At 45.5% G+C, this 20,141-nt stretch overlaps 1 protein-coding gene across 1 annotated transcript in view; it reads right to left on the bottom strand.

Annotated features, from left to right (window-relative positions):
- Positions 1–8,334: 8,334 nt before the first annotated feature.
- The window catches only part of KIRREL3 (kirre like nephrin family adhesion molecule 3), a 457,331-nt gene continuing 445,524 nt past the window's right edge, over positions 8,335–20,141 (bottom strand). Inside the window, exons 16-17 of the mRNA XM_088481884.1 lie at positions 14,245–14,325; positions 8,335–10,380 (exon numbers count right to left, since the gene is read on the bottom strand). Of these exons, the coding sequence (XP_088338010.1) occupies positions 9,937–10,380; positions 14,245–14,325 (525 nt within the window). The 3' untranslated portion in view covers positions 8,335–9,936. The remainder of the gene's footprint in view (positions 10,381–14,244; positions 14,326–20,141) is intronic.

A 20,141-nucleotide genomic window follows, 5' to 3' on the forward strand; every position in this document is an offset into this window, starting at 1 on the left:
ATCCCTTGGTCTGGTGACCAGCAAGGTGGTGATGTCCAAGTTCTTCTCTTGCCTGGCTGCACCTTCATAGTCTTACCTCCTGAACCCTTCTTCACTTCCTTTTGAGGTCCTCTTTATCTGTCTCTTCCAGCCTATTCACCTATAGATCAGTCATCTACTGCATCCCTGGTCCCCCCTTTTACATACTAGTTAACTTTTCCGCATTGATCCCTTACTTACTATCCTCTGATCTTCCCTGTTTTATCCTTTGCGGCATCAATATCTCACTGGATGCCGCTGCTTCCTAGATGCTCTCCTCTCCTGGACCTTCTCCTTATCCACTACAGTGGCCACTTTCTTGAGAGTCTTCTTCCAGCATTGTGGCATCTTTGATTTCAGTCATTTCCACCTCTGACTCTGACCACCATTTTTCTACATTGGCCTTTCCCTTCCACCTTCATCTGCCCATCCCCCATGTTTTGCTCACCAAGCACAACCTTGCTGCTTTTAACCTTGCTCTTTTGTCCTCCTCACTGGACAACCTTTCCCTCTCTCTTCTTCCAGCTCTGACTAAGCTGTCCCACTTTATAGCTCCTTTCTCACCTCTCACTCTTTCGCTCTCTTGATGACTGCTCTACTACTCCATCTCTTCAACCTGTCCTTCTGGCTCTGTCCCTTTTCTTCAAGCTCACTCCACTCTACTGAAACTGCCCTAATAAAAGTCACCAATGACCTTCAGGGCCAAATCCAAGGGTCACCTCTCTCTTCCCATCATTGATCTGTCTGCCACCTTCAACATGGCAAACACTTTCTCCTCCTCCACAATCTTTACTACCTTTGCCTCCGTGACTCTGTCTTATCATGGTTCATGTTCTACCTCACTAACTGCTCGTTTTCTGTCTCCACCTCCCCCACACTTCCTCCCCCCTGATCTCTCTCCTTCCATCGTCTTCTTTTTTTTTTTGTCTCCAGCTGTCTATTTGCCATCTCTGGGTGTTCCAGCACTTTGGTCTTGGCCATGTTAAGTTTCAAACTTATTGTTTAAACCTCATTCCAGGTCTCATCCACCTCTCCCTCTCTCTGCTGATATCATCCTCTCTTCTGTCCCCGAACTCCGCTTTCCTTCACTACTCCAGATCATCTAATCTACAGAATCCGGACCTTACATACCTCTAATGTCAAAACTCTCAATTATGTTCCTAAACGTGAATCGACCCAGGTTTTTCTTGTGTGCATGCAAATGACCGGGTCAAAGTCCCAGGTCCACAATCCTGCTCTGTACCAGGGTCAGGGACTGAGTGGAGGAACCTGTGTATTTCCCTGGGCGTCGGGCTGAAAAGGGTATTAGACAACTGTACCCTTCTCCTCATTTTCTTACCTCTTTCTCTCCTCTCCTCTTCAGTCTAACCTTAATGCTGCTCTTTGCTTAATTTTCCACTCTCGCCATATGGCATCTGCCTTCCTCCTATTGCTTCACTGGCTCCCAGTCCCCTACTTAATCCAATTCAACTCCTCACCCTTTCCTACGGGACCTTAAAGCACTCTACCCCCTCTACATCTCTAACTTCATCTCTGTACACACTCCCTCTCACCCTCTCTGCTCCGACTGCCACCTCGCCCCCATACTGGTCATTTCCTTCCATGCTTACCTCCCATTTTGATTAAAGTGCTCCATTCCTCTGGTGGTTCCTCAGAAAGTCACACTCTGTACGAGTCTTCCCAGCTTTAGACACTCCTTTTTAAAACTTTTTTTTTTCCAAAGCTCACCAGCCCTCATAACTTCATACTCTTCTCACCCTCCATGCATTCTTGTCAGTTCAGTCTCCAACTGTTCACCCCTCTTTCTTAGTATTTAAGGAGCTCTTACAGGCAGCACCATCCTCCTTCTTCTTCCCGTGCACTATCCATGTCACTAGTGCTTCGTTACCCTTCTGGGGGCTCCGACACGGTTTGCTCGCCCATATGTTGGGTACATGATAAATTTAATACTGTGTATTTTCTTACTGAGGAATGCACCTGCTGATTTCATTGAGTTGCCCATGCTCTGATATACTTTATTATGAAAAGTTTGTTTGTTACCCTGTCCAGTAATATGGACACATTGAAGAACCTTTAACAATTAAAGTTAATTACAATAATGCCACCGGTCAGTGCAAGAGATTGGTGCGTTTGAAGTTTAATTTGGCCTTTTCACTAATAACTATCTGGTGATTGGTTACCGCAGGGGGTATCAAGAGCTAATCGAACTTAACTAATTATCTTAAAACTTTGTATGTTCCTCACAGATCGAAATTTACAATGGTAATAATTCTTAAATGTATTACAGATTCTTCATTTATTACCACGGACTGGAGCTTTGCATATGATTGGTTCGAGGGGCTCAGACTTGTGAACTTTCAGTCAATCAATTGTACAACCTTTGATGACCATCATTAGTGTAGATGACTGGAATATCATAACAAATAATCACAGTACAACCAATGATGGAATTACTCTTTGCTGAATAATTCTCCCTCCTTGTCGACACTAAAATACCTGTCCCAAGTCTTATTCCTGCACTGTCTAAAGCTGGGAGTTTTGAATGAACGTAGTTCTCTGCAGAAGGGGGTGAATGTTATATGGAAGCTATATGGGTCATTTCCAGCTACTAGAACATCAATGCAGTCACTGAGAGCTGCAGCTCTCCCAGGATAGTGGGAGTCTCGGTGACTGGTTACGTTTTGTGCTAACCGTCTCTCCAGTTGACAGAATAATCCACCAGAGGGTTAACACTGTACATCCATATTTCCCTGCAATTTATAACGCACACAGCTATTCAGGATCAATAAGTCTGTGTGGAGGATTATTCCAATTTTCTGCATTTAAATTGAACTTTACTAGTCAGAAATTGATCCGATGCCCCATGGAGAAAGCTACTTTATTATAATCTATCATTGCAGATCAAAGAACCTCTTGCTTTTTCACTCAGTGACTTCATTTGAGGTATTAAGTCCATAGTTATATCTTGACCAGTCTTTCAACTTTATCTTTAAATTGCCCCGATTTGTCTACACAACTTGGAAGAAGCTGGGGGCTGAAGCTGAGGGCTGACTATAACAGCCTCCGGGAAGGTGGCACCTGTATGTGTTAGTGCTGTAGGGAATGGTCTTCTGAGGGGCTGGGAGACTGGAGCTCAGGGATTTATGCTACAGGACCTGGTGTGAGATAACTAGTAGAATGATCCCACTTCCCATGCTAGTTTTACGCCATACTCCTGATGATGATGATGAGAAAAGGGTATGCTTCGTACATATGAGGATGGGAGTGCTGAGGGGTCGTCCCAGTCACATTAGGTTCTGAACTTCATAAAAATAAAATGACCAGCCCATGGCTGCCTATATTTTCATGCTCCGAGCTAGAGGGCTGTTCTTGTGGGTTTCCTTTACCCACTTTTCGATGCCCATCTGATATTGCTAAGTAACAACTGGCTGTTGACCACATCTAAATCCATTTGCTATTATCCAGACATCTCCAGCTGGATAGATTCTGACATCTGGGCACTTTAGCCTTCATGTTCATTGGTGTTGATTCTGTGCATTGTACAGCACACACTGTACATGTGAATGTATCTGAATTGGAAACCATTGTTTGTAATTACCCCCATATACAACCACATTTTTGCATGCATTCAGGCGGATTGTAGTACCAGTGGCATCTCTCCCCATGGTCAGACCCGGTGTGGACAAGATTGTAGCAAAGCCGAGCGCTGACGAAGGGGGCGTGGCCTCATGGCCCTGAAGCCCCGGTTTTAGTTACTCCAAGGGTCCCGGTTTTGCGGACTGCCCCTGGCAGTCCAGTCTGTGTGCAGTGCCAGCTCCTTCACTGTGTCAGGAGCCGATTGCTGCACGCAATGCTACAGTGCAGCACCCAGGTCCTGTCGCTGAGGAATCGTCTGCACTTTGGTGTCACTCCTTGGCGGGTGACACCCGGGGGGGCGGCCTGCACACCACTTGTGATGGCACTGTGTAGTACAGATGTGTCCTTGCTCATCTAGCCTCAATACGCCATGCAGCGCAATATGCTTGGCGTGAGTGAGCGGCCAGGTCTTGTGCAACTCTGCCACAGTCAGGCTTCTTTTTTTGTTGCGAAAATGCATCGAAGTCGCAATGTGATACAACTAGGAGGCACCATGAGACTGTGCTAATTAATGTGATATGTGACACTGTGTGCACTCCAGACTGAGACCCATTTTTGGCAAAACAAAAGATGCCAGGCGCTAGCAGAGTCTCACAGGACCAGGCATGCCAAGAAGGGCTGTTTGGCTCCACTGCAGCTAAGATGGGTGAAGAGAAGACACATCTGTATTTGCGTTATATATTAATATTATATAGAACAGCTTCATTTTGGGGCTAAAGTGCAATCAGGGAGATTGCCAGCCTCATCAGGGAGTCGGGGACATTGCTGCTATTTTATGACTAATGAGGCCCATCCATCAGCGATGGATTGCCGCGATCCCGCGATGCTGCAACCCGGCATTGAAAGAAATCCAACCTGTTGTATTTTCCCGTTTTGACGATCGCGATGAAAAAATGATCGCGATCGTCAAATCGTGTACATTTAACATGTAATATTTCAGCGATCCTGCGACGGATCGCTGACTATCGATGTTGTCCGACGTTTCCACCCGGCAGATCGGCATTTACGATCGGGTCGCAGGATCGCGGAAATACCGGACAGATGTATGGGCACCTTAATACTCATCGCATTGAAATGTCCGCTCATTACCGTATCTCACAGCTTCCATTCAGCATAGCGCACTACAGTATGTCCTCAATACACATTATCATATAATGCCATTGTATTGTACCCTGTGTTAACGCAGCCGAATGTTGCAGGCAACAGTGAAACTAATGCAACCGACGGTTATATGCGCGCGTCTGTATGTGGTCATTCACTTACGTTACCTTTTGAACAAACCGCATTACATTTTGGTTAAGAACGGGTGTTAAGTACTTTAATCTAATGACATGGAGTATTAGTGAGGCATTAATATATATACACAATAGCTTCAAACCTTCTGAAGTGTAGATTAGGGGTATTCATCCAGCAGCCCCCCCCAGCTGTTGTGGAACTAATCATCTCCGCATGCCCAGGCCACAGTATTGTTATTAGGACATGCTAACACTGTGGCAGGGCATGCTGGGATGTGTAGTTCTACAACAGCTGGAGGGCTGCATGTTGAATAGCCCTGGTGTAGATGAGTAATTGCTAAATTGGTGTATAATGAGCCCCTGGGCTGTCACTGAATGGAATACTGCATAGATCTGATGTACAGTCCATAAGCTGCCCTTGGGAGGAAGGGAACCTGTCAGACTGGAGGGAAGTAATTCATTGATTTGATCTAGAAGGACTCGCTAGGGAGGTATACCGGGACTAATATTACACAAAGGCAGAGTCTGTGTTTTCTCTGATTGTAAACATTTGGTATCAAACAGTTTTTACTTACGTAACATGAAATCACTGACCTCAATCAGAGCGCAGGAAGGTATAAGGGGTTAAACCAGGGATGACGCTAACTAATCTGGTGCTAAATTCCCCTAAATCGGAACTGTTCCCTTTAAACTCTGTTGTGACCAGACAATGTCACATACCACTGCAGGGAAGAACCTTGGTGCTCCTGTGTGGGCCAAACGCATTGCGTGCTGAAATGAGGCCCCCTATGTCTGTAAGTCATTACTGTAAATCATTCAACATGGAAATTTGTGAAGAACAAGGTGGGATATTTTATAAAACTAATGTAACTGTGCAATAGGAATCTGTGGCTTTTTGTGTCACCTTTCCACCAATAATCCCATCTACCGCTTCTCCCCTGACCTTTCCAACCTCTTACCTCCACCTGTCTCTCCTCCATCTCTTCCTGGATGACCAAGTACTTTCTTAAACTCAATATGTCTAAGACTGCACATATGATCAACACCACCTCTCCCTTAATGTAGCCAAAACCGTCCTCTCTCCTGTTTCTCAAGTCTGCTGCCTGAAGGTCATCCTTCACATTCATGCTATCTCCCAATCCTACCGTTTCACGACCTTGTCCTTTTTCTGTCTGGACTACTACAACCTCCGACTCTCTTCTATTCCTTTCTCCCAACTGTCCTCTCTTACATATATCCTCAATGCTTTCTCTTCACTCTTATTCAACTTCTCCTCTAATTCAACTCCTTCACGGTCTTCCAGTTAAGCTCCTCACCCTAACATTCAAAACCAGTAATCTCTCCTCTCCCCCCTACCTCATCTCGATCCCCACCCTGCCTTCAATTCTTCCATTGCCTGGCTTCTGCACAGATGACATCCTCCCACTCCATATTGAGGATTTATCCCGTGCTGCTTCTCTTCTCCGGAACTCGCTCCCTCACTTTATCAGAATGTCTGCCAGCCTAAATGGCTTCAAACATGCCCTGAAAATGCACCAGTTTATTAAAGTCAATCAGCCTCTGTCCTCCATCTGCATCTATTTTCAGTTATATCCCTCAAGTGACTGATCCTTTCTGTCCACCTATCCCAGACCACTGGGTCACTGAGTGTTGCTATTTCCAACTGTCACTCACTTAAGCTGGGTACACACCACACGACGGTGCGACCCAGCAATGTGGCGAGCAATGTAACAATACATTGCACGAGCCTTACCCATTGCACAACCCAGCGTACGATGGCGAAATGTATCATTACGTGCTGCATGTAACTACATTGTGTGGTTGATTGCATCATCCCATCTGATAATCACAGCAGATGGGACGACGCAATGAACGACCATCGGGAACGACAGATCTGGCATACACCACTATGCCATGTGTACGATATAATGTTCCAATCCGCGATATATCGTACGATACATTGTATATTGTGCATCCTGCTTTAGTTTTCCCCTTGTACTATCTATAACATTTTACATAGCATTGTGTTTCATTGTAAGTTCTCTGTACGGCACTAAGGGCCATATACATAAAAGCTATTATAGTAATATCCTGATATTTCTCTGGAAAGAACAGTGTAATCAGACACGGTTGTCTTAGTTATAATAGTATATTCATTGTCAATACCTAAACTACTAACAGAAGTGAAGTCTGCAATCAGCCAACGTTAAATACCCATTTTATCCTTTTTTATTGCATAGAAAATAGGGACATCAGGGATATCTACCTTTTCACGTTCTGTCTATCTGTCCATGTGTACTCAGTCATTGTATTGGCCACTTATGTGAAACCTTGCACCTTTATTTTAAAAGTAAGTGCTGCTACCTTTTTGCAGTTGCATTTAATAAAAAAACTAGAACCTTTTTATTTTTTTTTCATTTACCCATTGTACGGTGCACCTGATTCATTGAGGGACGCAAATCCCGCTGTACGCAGCGCAATTGAGAAGATGTGCTAATGTTGCAGCCACCGGGATTTGTACAGAGGGGTTAAACCAGCATTGCATGCAAGTGCAATGGTGAACGCAGATTCACGATTATCGGGAATCTGCGCGTGCGCAGGACTTGCAGGTCATACACTGCTGTCATACACCACCTGCTGCATTTGCATATTTACAAGGACGGAATTGCAAAGCTGCCTGTGTGCTGCCTGTGTGCTGCCTGCCGCTTTGCAATTACGTCCGAAGCTGAATCACCCCCAGAGACGCCCATCTGCTTTCGTCTATGATCCGCCGCTTGTGTACAAAGATGTTCCCTCGGTCGCACCATCGATCCCCCTGAGCAACCCTATGGATTCACAGAATGTCCATCGGAACTAAGACGCCGGGGCCAGTACCACTGCGTACGAGACAGACTCTGGCTGCAACGCCACGAAAACAGTTGCGATACCTTTTGTTTGACTCGCCCCTCTCCGCCCATAGTCTCTCACCGACGCTCACTACCTGTCATTCCGTGCCCAAATCCACACTACAACCGCCATCTTATATCCAACGCGGCCCATGCCTAGTGCAACTCATGTCGGCGAGTTGCGAAAATATCGGCATTGCGTTCACCTCTGTATCAGACTGATTCTTATAAACAAGTCTCGCTCAATCTATCGTTATATCTTGTAACTGTATCTAATACAGCCCATGTGCTGGTAATTAGGAATGAAACCCACCTATAAAATATATATATATATACCATATACAGAATTGGCTGGGATGATTCAGGCGGAGATAAGAGCACTACAGTCAGGCCTGCCAAGAGCCGTGGCGGGCCCCTGTAATAGGGGGCGTGGCCTAATCGCGGGAGGAGTGGCCACGCCTCCTTGCCGAGAAAAGAAAAAAGATTTGCAGCGCCACGTGCTGGGGAGGGCGGCGCTCTGAGCCCCCTCAGCCCAGCGCACACGCTGTGTGCTGGGCTGCTGTGAGGGAGGGGGAGCGGCGCCGGACTCGGGCCCCTCAGGAAGCCCGGGCCCCGGTAATCTGTACCCTCTCTCAACCCCCCCCCCCCCCCCCTCTCGGCGTCCCTGACTACAGTAAGTGGCACAGACACAGCCGTGATCTATTCTGTGTACTGTATATACTGTAACTAACTGCAACTCTCTGTACACATCACACCACAATTCCCCTGCAGATGTAAATGAGGAAACCAGGCACAGACAGTTGACACTGACAGGTTTTATATTTTAATCTGTATTTTGTGCTATTTTAGGGATTTTCGAAAAGGCAACAGGTATAGATTTTCCTAAAGCCATTGCTTCTGGCATCTGATTGTCAGGAGACCGTGTTAGCAGTGATGGTGCCTCGTACATCTCTCAGGCACATCACAAGCTGTTACTGACAATGGCAGCCTGTCTTCCTGTGCCCACACCTGGAATAAGTGTATACTATACTATATATATATATATATATATATATATATATATATATATATCTCCAATACACAAGGCCCCATCATGATAGAGACTACCGGTTTATAAATTCCTGATAACACATTAACTCCTTACTCCCATCGCTCATGTCAGCCTTTGGCTGGTCCCTGCGCAGTTATCGCCGTAGGATCGCGCACCCTGTATATTATCGGGACATCTAATTATCCCCCCGTGTAGTTACCATGAGAGCCAGAACCATCTCTGAGCAGTATAAAATAACTGTATGTATAAATCGTATGTACAGTACCTACGATGATGGCTCCTGAAGTGGCTCAGATAAGAGATACAATAAGACACAGTCCTCATTGTCCCTGAAATTAGAGGTTGGGGTGTTTTTGTTTTTTTTGTGGTCTGGCCTTTTTTTTTTTTTTTTAAATAAAAAAAAAATGGTAACCGGTATAAAATAAACAAAAACCTTTCTGGACAGACTGGAAACGATCTGATATTTTTACTACAACCACAACTTCCTACACGGTAGGTGTCCGAGACCTGTGCTCACCTACTAAATAATAAATATCTATTTTATTTTTATTTATTTTTTTAACAGTAAATATATTGGTCAAGTAATGGAAAAACATATGCGCTGCTTTCCTGCTACATCTCTCTGCGAAGAGCACGAGGAAGCGACCATTACAGGGGTCTCTCTGGAGTCCCCGCGCTGGCCGGCCATTATCTTTACCGGTCTCCTCAGCGTTGTGCTCAATAATGGCTAGATTCCTACTTTTTTTTTTTTTTTTTAAACAATTAAAAAGTTCGGCTCCAGTCGGAATTGGGAGCTTGATTTTTATTATATTACAATTTTTGGGGGATAGTTTTATAAAATGTTTTATTTCCCACCCACCTACATGATAGAACCATGGCTTGTTGTACTCCACTGAACAAAGTGATTTGTACAATAGAAAGGTCCTTTTCCTTCTCATATAAATATAAAACTAAATAAATATGTTGGTAACAGAGGCTCCCGTCCCTTTTATTCAAGGCTTTACAATGTCCGAAGTCCGTGCCGTGAGCCTTGTCTAAGTGCCACCCAGTCTCTGCACTTGGCACCCTCTTCCTCGGTATCCCTCACACTAGGCCCCAGGTGAACCGAGCGTCACACGTGTGTCTGCATTCTCCTCTGAAGGGGCCGGCTCGGGTCAGAGTTTTGAGAGGATGACTGGGAAAAGTGGGAAGAGGAGGCCGAAGCTTTGCTGGACTTGTCAAACTGAACGTAGCCGTCTTGCTTCCCGCTGCTGCTGACGCTGCTGTCGCACTGAGTGTCCAGGAAAGAGCTGCTGTCGCTCATGGAGCCCCTCTGGAACTCGCGTTCGCACAGCTCGATGGAACTGCTCCCCATCCCGAGGACAAAGCGTTGGCTGTAATCGTATAACCGGTTCTGGCCGCTCAGAGTGCTGTAGATGTTGGTGAAGGACATGCCTGTAGGAACCCGCTGCTTGTTGGCTGGGCGGTTGTCCGGCTGGCAGTTGGACAGGGAGATTGTCGGCGTTGAGTGGTGGTCTTTGAAGGTGTTCACACTGTAGTAGCCGTTGGTGGGATCCTGAAACGCATAAACACGAGAACGGTCATTTATCGGTCCAGGAGTTCAGTGGTGACATGTTTTGTGGTTAAGACTGTGCACATAACCGCAAAGGATACGGTATAAGCATACAATAAATAATTCAAAAGTAAATAAAAAAAGTTCAATCCAGTGAAACCCCTTATAAGATAAAGTAATAGACTGTAGCTGCAAGCTTTTCAGGAAAGGCTGAGATACCATGTAACATGCAGACTTCAACAGCAATAACAATATTCTAATCTAAGGGGTCTATTCAGCTATTATATTTTTATATAAACAATGCGGAAATCATAATTCCCTATTCAGCAATGGGATAATGGAGAAGATAATGCAATTATCTTCTCCATTAATTCCCATCTCGCAGAGTACCGCACTGTAGGGATCAGCCATTGATCCCTACAGGGCTTTAACACTTTTTGCTATTCAGCAAAGCAAAAACCGTTAAATTACTCGAAAAATCATTACTTTCTATAATGCCATCTCAGAATGGCGTTATATGAAGAAGCATTAATTCCCCGAACACTGCAGGGACAGAGGGAAAGTTTCCCATAAGTCCCTGCAGCATCGTGTAACACCGCCCAGTCTCCGTCCCTGCTTCCCGGTGACCGCCGACAGGTAAGTCACTCTAGAGCCTGTTAAAGCTGCCGAAACTGATTGACATTTGTATACAGGCTTTATATTAGCCTGTATACATGTATATTTATGTGCTATTGTATTTAACATTTGTATATAAATGATAAATATAAAAGCACATACATATACATATATACCGACTAATATAAAGTTAGTCAATCACTTTGGACAGGCTGGAGATGCACTTACCTGTCCGCGGTCACCTCAAAGCAGGGACGGAGACTGTTCGGAAGCGCGTGACTGAGCATGTGCAGTATGCAGAAACCGATAACAATCTCTTCTGTAACATCGCAGGGACAGCGTGCTATCACAACCGCCGTCCCTGCTCAAAATAATGCTGAATAGCAGCCATAAATATTTATCATTGATACAAAATTGTGACGATGATGTTGCCCGATAATATTCAGGGCACCATCGTCACTATTGCCGAATAGACCCCTAAGAGCGAAACCAATATCTCACGTGTGGTGTTAAAGTCAGAGATGGGAATATGCTTGAATTAAATAGAAAAACCTAATCTGACATGATTAATAAATGGGTATTTTCACTTTTCAGCATGTAAGTAAGGAAATTGACAGAGGTGGGCAACCTGGGCCACTCCAGCTGCTGTGGAACTACACATGTCAGCATGCCCTGCCACAGTTTTCTGCTTGATCATGTTAAAACTGTGGCAGGGCGTGTTGGGATGTGTAGTTCTACAGCAGCAAGAGTGATCACCGGTTGCCTACCCCTGAACTAGATTCAGAGATCTCTGAGAAGGGCTTGTTAGGCTGACATTATACCGACAAAAGATACTGGAATAGGTTCTGTTGATGAAGTGCGAAATTGATATACCAGGAGTAAGTTGTGTCAACGAAGAGGTGAGTATCTGTGTGGATGGTACGGACATGAGAGATTGGCACATTCTCTGTATACGGTTAGGCTTGCCCGTGACAATGAGCCTGAGAATCTCATCTGCACATTTCTTCAAGCCCAGGACATAACTGCAAACATGAATGCTGACCACCTGGATTCGGTAAAGTAATCAGAACTCGCAAATCTCTGGGGACGGGTGGAATTCGGTAAAACCGGACAGTGGTGTGTGTGTGTGTGTGTGTGTGTGTGTGTGTACCCTGCCAGAATGGGGGATAACGGGGACTTGTTGCTAGTTGGTGATTTCAGCCTCGAGTGTCCACTGTGCTAAATTATCAGATAGCTGCAGGAATCGCGGAAAAACGGAGGCACAATGGGGCCTCTGCACACATGTAGGCCTGACTCCCGAGAGACGCACTCTGCTCGTGTTGCTATGGAGACTACTTTGATTAAATATGACACTAAATCATTTTTTTGGAGGAGAAGAGATTAATTATCCTTTTAAATACATTCCTTCATCTGCATGTAAATAAATCTGACTTAAAAGGCTAATAACAGACTGAAATTGTTTCTGTGAGAGGGGGCAGCCTTAATATTCTATCCTAGTCAGTGTTTACGGGAGGGGGAGCCTCGGTCAACTTTACTTTGTCAACAAAAAACAATTAGTGCTTAACAACTGTGTACAGCTTATGCGCCAAGACAAAAACACAGACTACAGAAACGCTCCAAACATGACGTGCGGGATGCAGACGACCGTACATTGTATTTGGGCCTTTTCGTAGGGGTGAGTTCAGTCCGATCGCCCCATACGATCTCTGCAAGGTCGCAGGTATGACCAATTTACAGTTTAGGGAACGTTTTGTACTATGGGACCCTTCTAGTTTGGTTGGGGACCACCTCACACTTCCCAATTAGGGGCCATCGTCTCATGTGACTTAGTCTGACTGACCTCTAATCCGGTTACTGACTACACCTGGCCTGTCGGGATAAGACCACACACAGCGGAATGAAGGACCATTGTTTGTATGTGTAAAATGTATAGTCCGGCGTCTCAGATTACAGAGCTGAACAGCGCCAGGAAATCTCTGTGGGTCTAATTGGGAGTGGTAGGATACGTCCAGTTCAGGCTTGAGCTAGGCCCACATCCCTGATGCTCTGGGGTAAAATAGCCGTTGTCTATTGCTGTATTCATCAACTATTCGTGTCCATGCTAAATGTGAGCACTTTGTTGAACGCTATTCAGTTATTTCACATAATACTTGTGTGTTTGTGTGATGGAAAAAGACATCCGCAGGACCCTTGTCCTGATTTATCAGTGTGTTCCCGTAATTGGCCAGTAAACCTTTAGGGCCAGTGATCCGGAGCTGCGGCAGATGTTATTACGTGGAGGTCAGCCAGGAGCCTCAGCTGCAGGACGGGTCTCTATCTTCATGTCAATTGGTTTGGAGACGAAGTGAAGCCACATATTCTGTGGTCAAGGTTGGTAACATTATTATTAAGCTGCAAAGGCGGCTAAATTGTTTTTCCATTTACTCTCCCTGACACGCACTGGCTTTATTATTATTATTACCAGTTATTTATATAGCGCACACATATTCCGCAGCGCTTTACAGAGATTATTTGGCCACTCACATCAGTCCCTGCCCCAGTGGAGCTTACAATCTATATTCCCTACCACATACGCACACACATACACATTAGGGTTAATTTGTGTTGGGAGCCAATTAACCTACCAGTATATTTTTGGAGTGTGGGAGGAAACCAGAGCACCCGGAGGAAACCCACGCAAGCAGAGGGAGAATATACAAACTCCGCACAGGTAGGGCCGTGGTGGGAATCAAACCCATGACCTCAGTGCTGTGAGGCAGTAACGCTACCATTACACCGTCTGTGCTGCCATCAGTCCTGAGAGGATACATCCATTTCATACATTACTATTGCTCAGCAGTCATTACACTGAGCTGGAAGTTACTTCTCAATAATGTTTTGCTGCCGTGGCCCCTGCACGTAACCCGACTGTATATAGGCTTTATTCTCCCTCCTCCCAGAGACTGGAAGTGTGAGGGGATGGGGGGGGGGATTCGCTTCACCATCAGTATCTGAGATGAATGTTTGCAGGTACAAGATAATCTCTGCCCCCAGGGAAATATCTATGAGGGGAAACACTTTCTAGCAGTATAAGTCATACGCCTTCTATGGCGTAAGTGTAAAAGTTGTGGATAAATGCCAGGACTAGTGACAAACGTGTGCGATCGCTGACGCAGAGCCGGTGTCTGATCCCTGCAACCATGAACAGGCGACTTTGTCTGAGTCTGTCGCAGACGCATTCCTATAAGTACATATTACCCCGCCGGGCCTTACCTTCTGAAACTCCTTCTCCTCCTCCTTTAGGACCTCGAGCTGCTTGAGAACGGAGTCCTGTTGGAAGTCTCCTCTGTCAATCTGTAAGACAAAGAAAGTGCCACATTACATTGCTGTGCCCTATTATATAATACTTTATGGAGCTGAAATAAGGCATTTGGGGCCAGTACATATTAGTGGAGCCAGATCCTCTTTAATAAACATTTACACTAATGCTGGGTACAAAATGAGTGATGTGTACCCAGCTGGCGGGCCGACAGATCGGTTCATTGGGTACACATCAGAATGATGTAAAGAACAATGGCCCTCATTCAGAGCCGCTCGTTAGCGGCAGTACGCTCGTTCCGAGCGATGTTTGCACATCTGCGCATGCGTACGGATTTTAGTACGCATGCGCGAACCAGTCAGTGCGGCCGAAAATCGTTGGTACGCAATATAGCGAGGGCCTGCTATTTTGAGTGACAGAATGAGGCGTATGTGGGTGGTAACAGGGGAAGGTGCTTGAAAACGGGGAGTGGAGATCCGAACGCAGGCGTGCCTAAAGGTCAAAACGGGCGTTTTAAGGGTGTGCATAATTAATACAGCAGCGTCATTGACCACGTCACTGGGTTATTTTATAGCCAGAACTGCTCGCAAATTTGTGGTAGCAAAAACCAACCACAAGAATAGCGAGCAGTTCATACGCTGGTCGATGTACTCGATTAATCTAATAAATAGCGGACATGACGTATGGTGCGAGCGGCCAGGGGGCGTTTTTAACAAATAAACGAGCGTATGTTTTGCACGCTCGTTCAGACTTAGAGGTGTGAACAGACTGCAATGTGCGTACGGATCATTTGAATAGCCACCCCTTGTTTTTGAACGAACGACCGCAAATAGCGTACGGCTCTGAATGAGGGCCAATGTTCCATCCTTCATTAACATACATGGAGTCGGAAGCGATATTGTCAGGTTTGACCTGATGATGTCTTATGTGACTGCGGGAGCACACATATCGTGTTGCTACGATTTGGCCAAATCATAACGACATTGTCTGTGTGTACCCAGCTTTGGAGAATACTTGGGCTTAAATCCATGTGGTGCTAATGTAGTAGAGAATTACTACCCTTTTGCAGTAAAGCTTCTTGCTGTATTGGACACAAGAGGAGGTATATAACCAGCTAGCCTGAGTCACCTCCCACCCTCTTTCTCCCACTACTCAACCCGGCCACCCCTTACACTATTAGCCCCAATATCTCCCTAAATATGTAATACAATAAAAAATGCATAATTTTGTGAGGAAAATAGAAATACAATTTTAATATCATAATTTATGGCCGACTGTGGCAAGCTGGTGGCTGATCAGCATCATACTGTCATGATGGGTCTATTTTTATGTGGCGGGCTGGGGCTGTAGCTCCATCCATCCTATTGTTAATCTGGCCCTGCCACAATCTGAACTGGCCTTAAATCGAACAGGGCTCCTTTAGTAATAGCCTACGAGTTGTAGGAACCGGGGCGATCCTCGCGATTTAGCCTGTAGTGTTAAAACAGCAATAATTTAAAAGGGGGAAAGAACAATAACCTGCCTTCTAAATTATTGCTGCTTTAAATCTACAGGCTAAATCGCTGGAATCGCCGGGTCCTTCAACTCGCATGCCTGAGTCCGCCCGGTCTGTCAGGATGTTGGCAGGTGTGTGTTTACTCGACACCACCCATGTAGGGGCACCATAATTCCACTGATCCATGTAACCAGTCCTAGTGCGCAGTATAGCGGATATACCCACAGCCAGACGGCGATTTATGAAGCATAAATTGGTCCCCGTCTCCTGTGTGTACATGGCCTTTCTTGATTGAGTTAACACCCCAGGCCACAGAAACTCCTTTCTAATGTAAAATAAAAGCCATTTCCGATATGGAAAGATTTTTGAAACGGGGCGATGGTGCACTGCCGCATGGAAATGTTACCTATAATTGCTATTGATTGCAGCACGCTACACTCCTTGTTTTGCCCAGGGGACCAGGAGGAGACTTCTATAGGGAGGAAGGGAAAGCGTGGGCTGCGAGCGTCCTGTCCGGGGACTATAAAATATGCATATGAATCGGCCACCTTGCCCTGGCTATAATGAGACCGGAATTAATGGTGTTCCTGGTATGAGAACATTGTCTGCAATTTATAGTGGGCACATTCATGCTGGGGTTCTGTTTTTTTAGATGTTCAGTAAAGTTCTCTCCCTGTAAGCGATCAGAGCGAGTGCAGGGCTAGGCCCGGGGAAGCAGGACTGTCAGTGGTGTTTCCTAGCAACAGATGGCAGGTAATCTGACTTCTAGGCTGGGCCTGCACCTTTTAGCCAAAGAAGAAGGACCAATTTTACAGCGTCGTGTTCTGAGCTGGGGGTAATAATGTTGTCTGCATACAATCCTACATTATTACAGAGTTATTGCTGCACTTAAAGCTTTGCAAGTTTAATGATCAAGGCAGCATAAGTCTCCATTACATGGAGCTGGAGAGCGTCCAGGTTATAGCAGACCAGTGAGTGGGTCAATTACTAGCGTGAGCCTACTGGGACAATAGCAGAAATACCTGGAATAACCATATGATCGGCACAGTGCTTGTGGGGAAGATAATATGTAGCATTTCATGGATATAAATAAGCACAATGGACGTAAAATAACTGCGATTGACTGGAGAATGTTGTGCGACTGATTCGATGCGGGTCACAACAATATGGTGTCTATTTGGCGACGACGTGCAATGTGACAATTGGCGCAAGTATCATTACTGCAGCTCTTCATTTTCCTTTTGGTTTATGTACTGTCCTATTTAGAGGACACAATAATTCAGGGAACAAGATAACTTTATGTGAAGCCGCCGTGACTAAGCTGTATTACTAACCGTCTGAAAAGCAGGTGACTGTGATATACTTCTATAGTCTGTAGAGTTAACAATTTAAAACTGTATATACAGTGGGGAATCTGGTAGAATAGACACAAAGACTTTTTGTTTTTACTGTACTTCTATTATATTTGTAGTGTGTGGTGATTTTTTTTTTTTCCCCTTTTCTTTACGCAATATAAAAACTGTGCGCATGTCTCAGACAGAAGTGCGGTGCGTTTTATATGTGGTTGGAAATATGGCTTTTGCTTTGTATATAATTAGAGAACGTGGGCAGATATACGAGCAGCCTTTAATGTATAGAAAAGGTCTAATCAGAAGCCATACGCAGTTTATCAAGTGTTTTGTAACCTTTTCTATGAAGACTTGAACATGTTTTATAAATGTATTGCTGATGTAAACGTACATTTGCAGTTTCATCTTTCAGACACCAAACGCTTCTATAGCAAATATCTAGTGTTCATTCTAGCACCCTGCCCCTGTCACAATCCGTGCAGTTCCTCTATCCTGCCTGGGGTGTCGCTATCTGCTCTGGTGCTTCTAGCACCCTGCCCCTGTCACAATCCGTGCAGTTCCTCTATCCTGCCTGGGGTGTCGCTATCTGCTCTGGTGCTTCTAGCACCCTGCCCCTGTCACAATCCGTGCAGTTCCTCTATCCTGCCTGGGGTGTCGCTCTCTGCTCTGGTACTGGTGGGGAGAACAGGCCGCGGGAGTACAAGGGACACGTCTGAGGGAGCCGGGAGACCCAAAGTAGGAGCCGGAGCAACCTGGAGGACCTACCTGATGGAGGGACCTGGAGAAGGGAGCTGAAAGCTGGTAAGTACTGTCCCTTTCCTGCACAAGCTGCCGTGTAGACTGCAGCTTGTGCACACTATCGGGGGCTGTACGCCATACGACAGTGGCGGATAGGAACACCATCAAATTCCGAAAATACATAATTTTCGGAAGTTGATGAACATCTTAATTTCTACATCCCCGTACTAATGTACTAAAGTATGGGGGGTGTGGAAATGAACACAGACAGTCTTAACGCAGGAGATATCTGCTATATCCCCTGCGTTAAGTGTGTTAATGAATACAAAAAAACAGTAATTAATTAAAAATGTCCTTTAAAACCGTTAGGTTGGTGTAGATGAATAGGCCCCTCTGGGTGGTACCTGCCCTGTGCACTGCAGTGTTCTCTTAGCTCCCCTGCATCCGGTGCACTCATACATCACTGCTCTTCTACCTATAGTGAGTGCAACAGCTGAGGATGCTAGAACAGGCGCGTGTATGTATGTTCAATCTATGTTACTTTCTACAAGTTTTTCCTTTTTTTTTTTTTTTTGCAAAAAGTCTGTTTACAGTAAGCAACTCCTGCTCTTCAATTAGTGCCCGATTCATGATCGTCTCTTCAACTTCTAAGACATTTGGGGGAAGCACGGGTGCAGTGTTAGGGGGGGGGTTTCCAGTTGTCCAGTAACCACTCCCCTCCTAGCCCAGGATCGGGGCTGAGAGAACTTGATATGCTTTCTGTATATGTGGCTGCAGATCACCATCTGCTCCTTACCCCTCTCTCCCCTGCTTACATCTGATTTGGTGCACAGCACAAGAGTCCCTTGCCCCTGAAGCGGGGTAACACGGAGGGACATTTACCTCCCTGATGGGACTAATCTGTTTACTTTTACACCCAGTTCAAACTTTGATTTACACTGTAATGTACTGTCACAGGCTGGCTAAGTGGGTTCTAATATCGGTCAAGAAATAGCCCATAATGTATTATATGCTAGCTGCCACCCTGGCATGACTAGCCGTGCATTTAGATGGAACATAGTACAGTAGAAAATCAATAAGCAAAACAATGGTCAGGGACAGAACCTTAAGTCCCCTATGAAGCGCGGACCTGCCCCTTGGGGAGGGCTCTGTGGCCCTGACGAAGTTCCGGCTCAAGGAGAGGAGGGAAATGCAAGGCAACGGGGAGCGCGGCTGACCCAATGGCTGTGCTGCCAAATAATGCAAGTCGGCGCACTGCTCCTCTTCATGACCTGCGCATAACATTGTCCGTTTGCCCAGATCTCAGCACTGTATTCATCCGGATTTACACTTCACCTTCGTTAAACGGAACTTCTATTTACCCGTCGTGATCCGCTCTCATTAGGAATTGACTGGGAAAAAGAGAAAACAGGGCTGCCTTTATTACAGGAGTTTTATTTGTAGAATTGTCAGTCGTCTTCGACAAATTTCTGTTTTGCCCAATAGAGCTGGTCAGGGAGATCTGTTCTACTATATGCTACCAAGTGTAGTTCTCAACGATATTGCCAAGATGGCGTTAAAACCAAATCCTGATACATGGCGTGTAAACTCTGGCCGGTCTTTCAAAACCTTGGATATGAAAGACATGCTGTAGAGGTATTTGTATTTTTGCATTGCGCTGGGTACAGTTTATACAGAACACTCCAATCTGCCCATCGTTACAGTAACCCCTGTCCTCTCACTTTTCTTAGCCTGGCGCAGTGTTGGAAAGCGGGTAAGGTACAGGAAAACTGCTTCTATACCCACTGCGCTGCTCACGTACAGTATAAGGTGGCCGAGAGGCAGCTCCATTATACAGCGCACACATCCTAATACAGACTGAGGAGCTGACTAATTTGAAATGCAGGCCGTCAAGCCTCGGCAGTGACATTGTCACGGTGCTCAGTTATGACAGATTGGAAAAGTGATTAAAAGTATAGATCAGCTACAAATTCATCTCCAGCCTTCCTGGAAGGGGCAAAGTCATTTCACATACTGGGAGAGAGCTCGTTCCGATTGTGGGTCTGGCTGGAGAGGGAACGATGCCAGGTTTCTGTGGAAGAACAAAAGCAGGCGGCCCAGCCATCCTGCATACATTTAGAAGTTCTTGAAACTTGTTGTAAAGACGAAACTTTTCAGCTTCATTTGCAAGTAGAGAATATGAACGTGCTGTCTATGTTGGCAACATCTTTGTGGCGCTGAGCCAGGAAAAAGACTTCTGGCAAGTGCCCCAAGACATTACCCATGTAAT

This window comes from Taudactylus pleione, unplaced genomic scaffold, assembly GCF_031769625.1.
Source record: "Taudactylus pleione unplaced genomic scaffold, aTauple2 ptg000278l, whole genome shotgun sequence".
Taxonomy (NCBI): domain Eukaryota; kingdom Metazoa; phylum Chordata; class Amphibia; order Anura; family Myobatrachidae; genus Taudactylus; species Taudactylus pleione.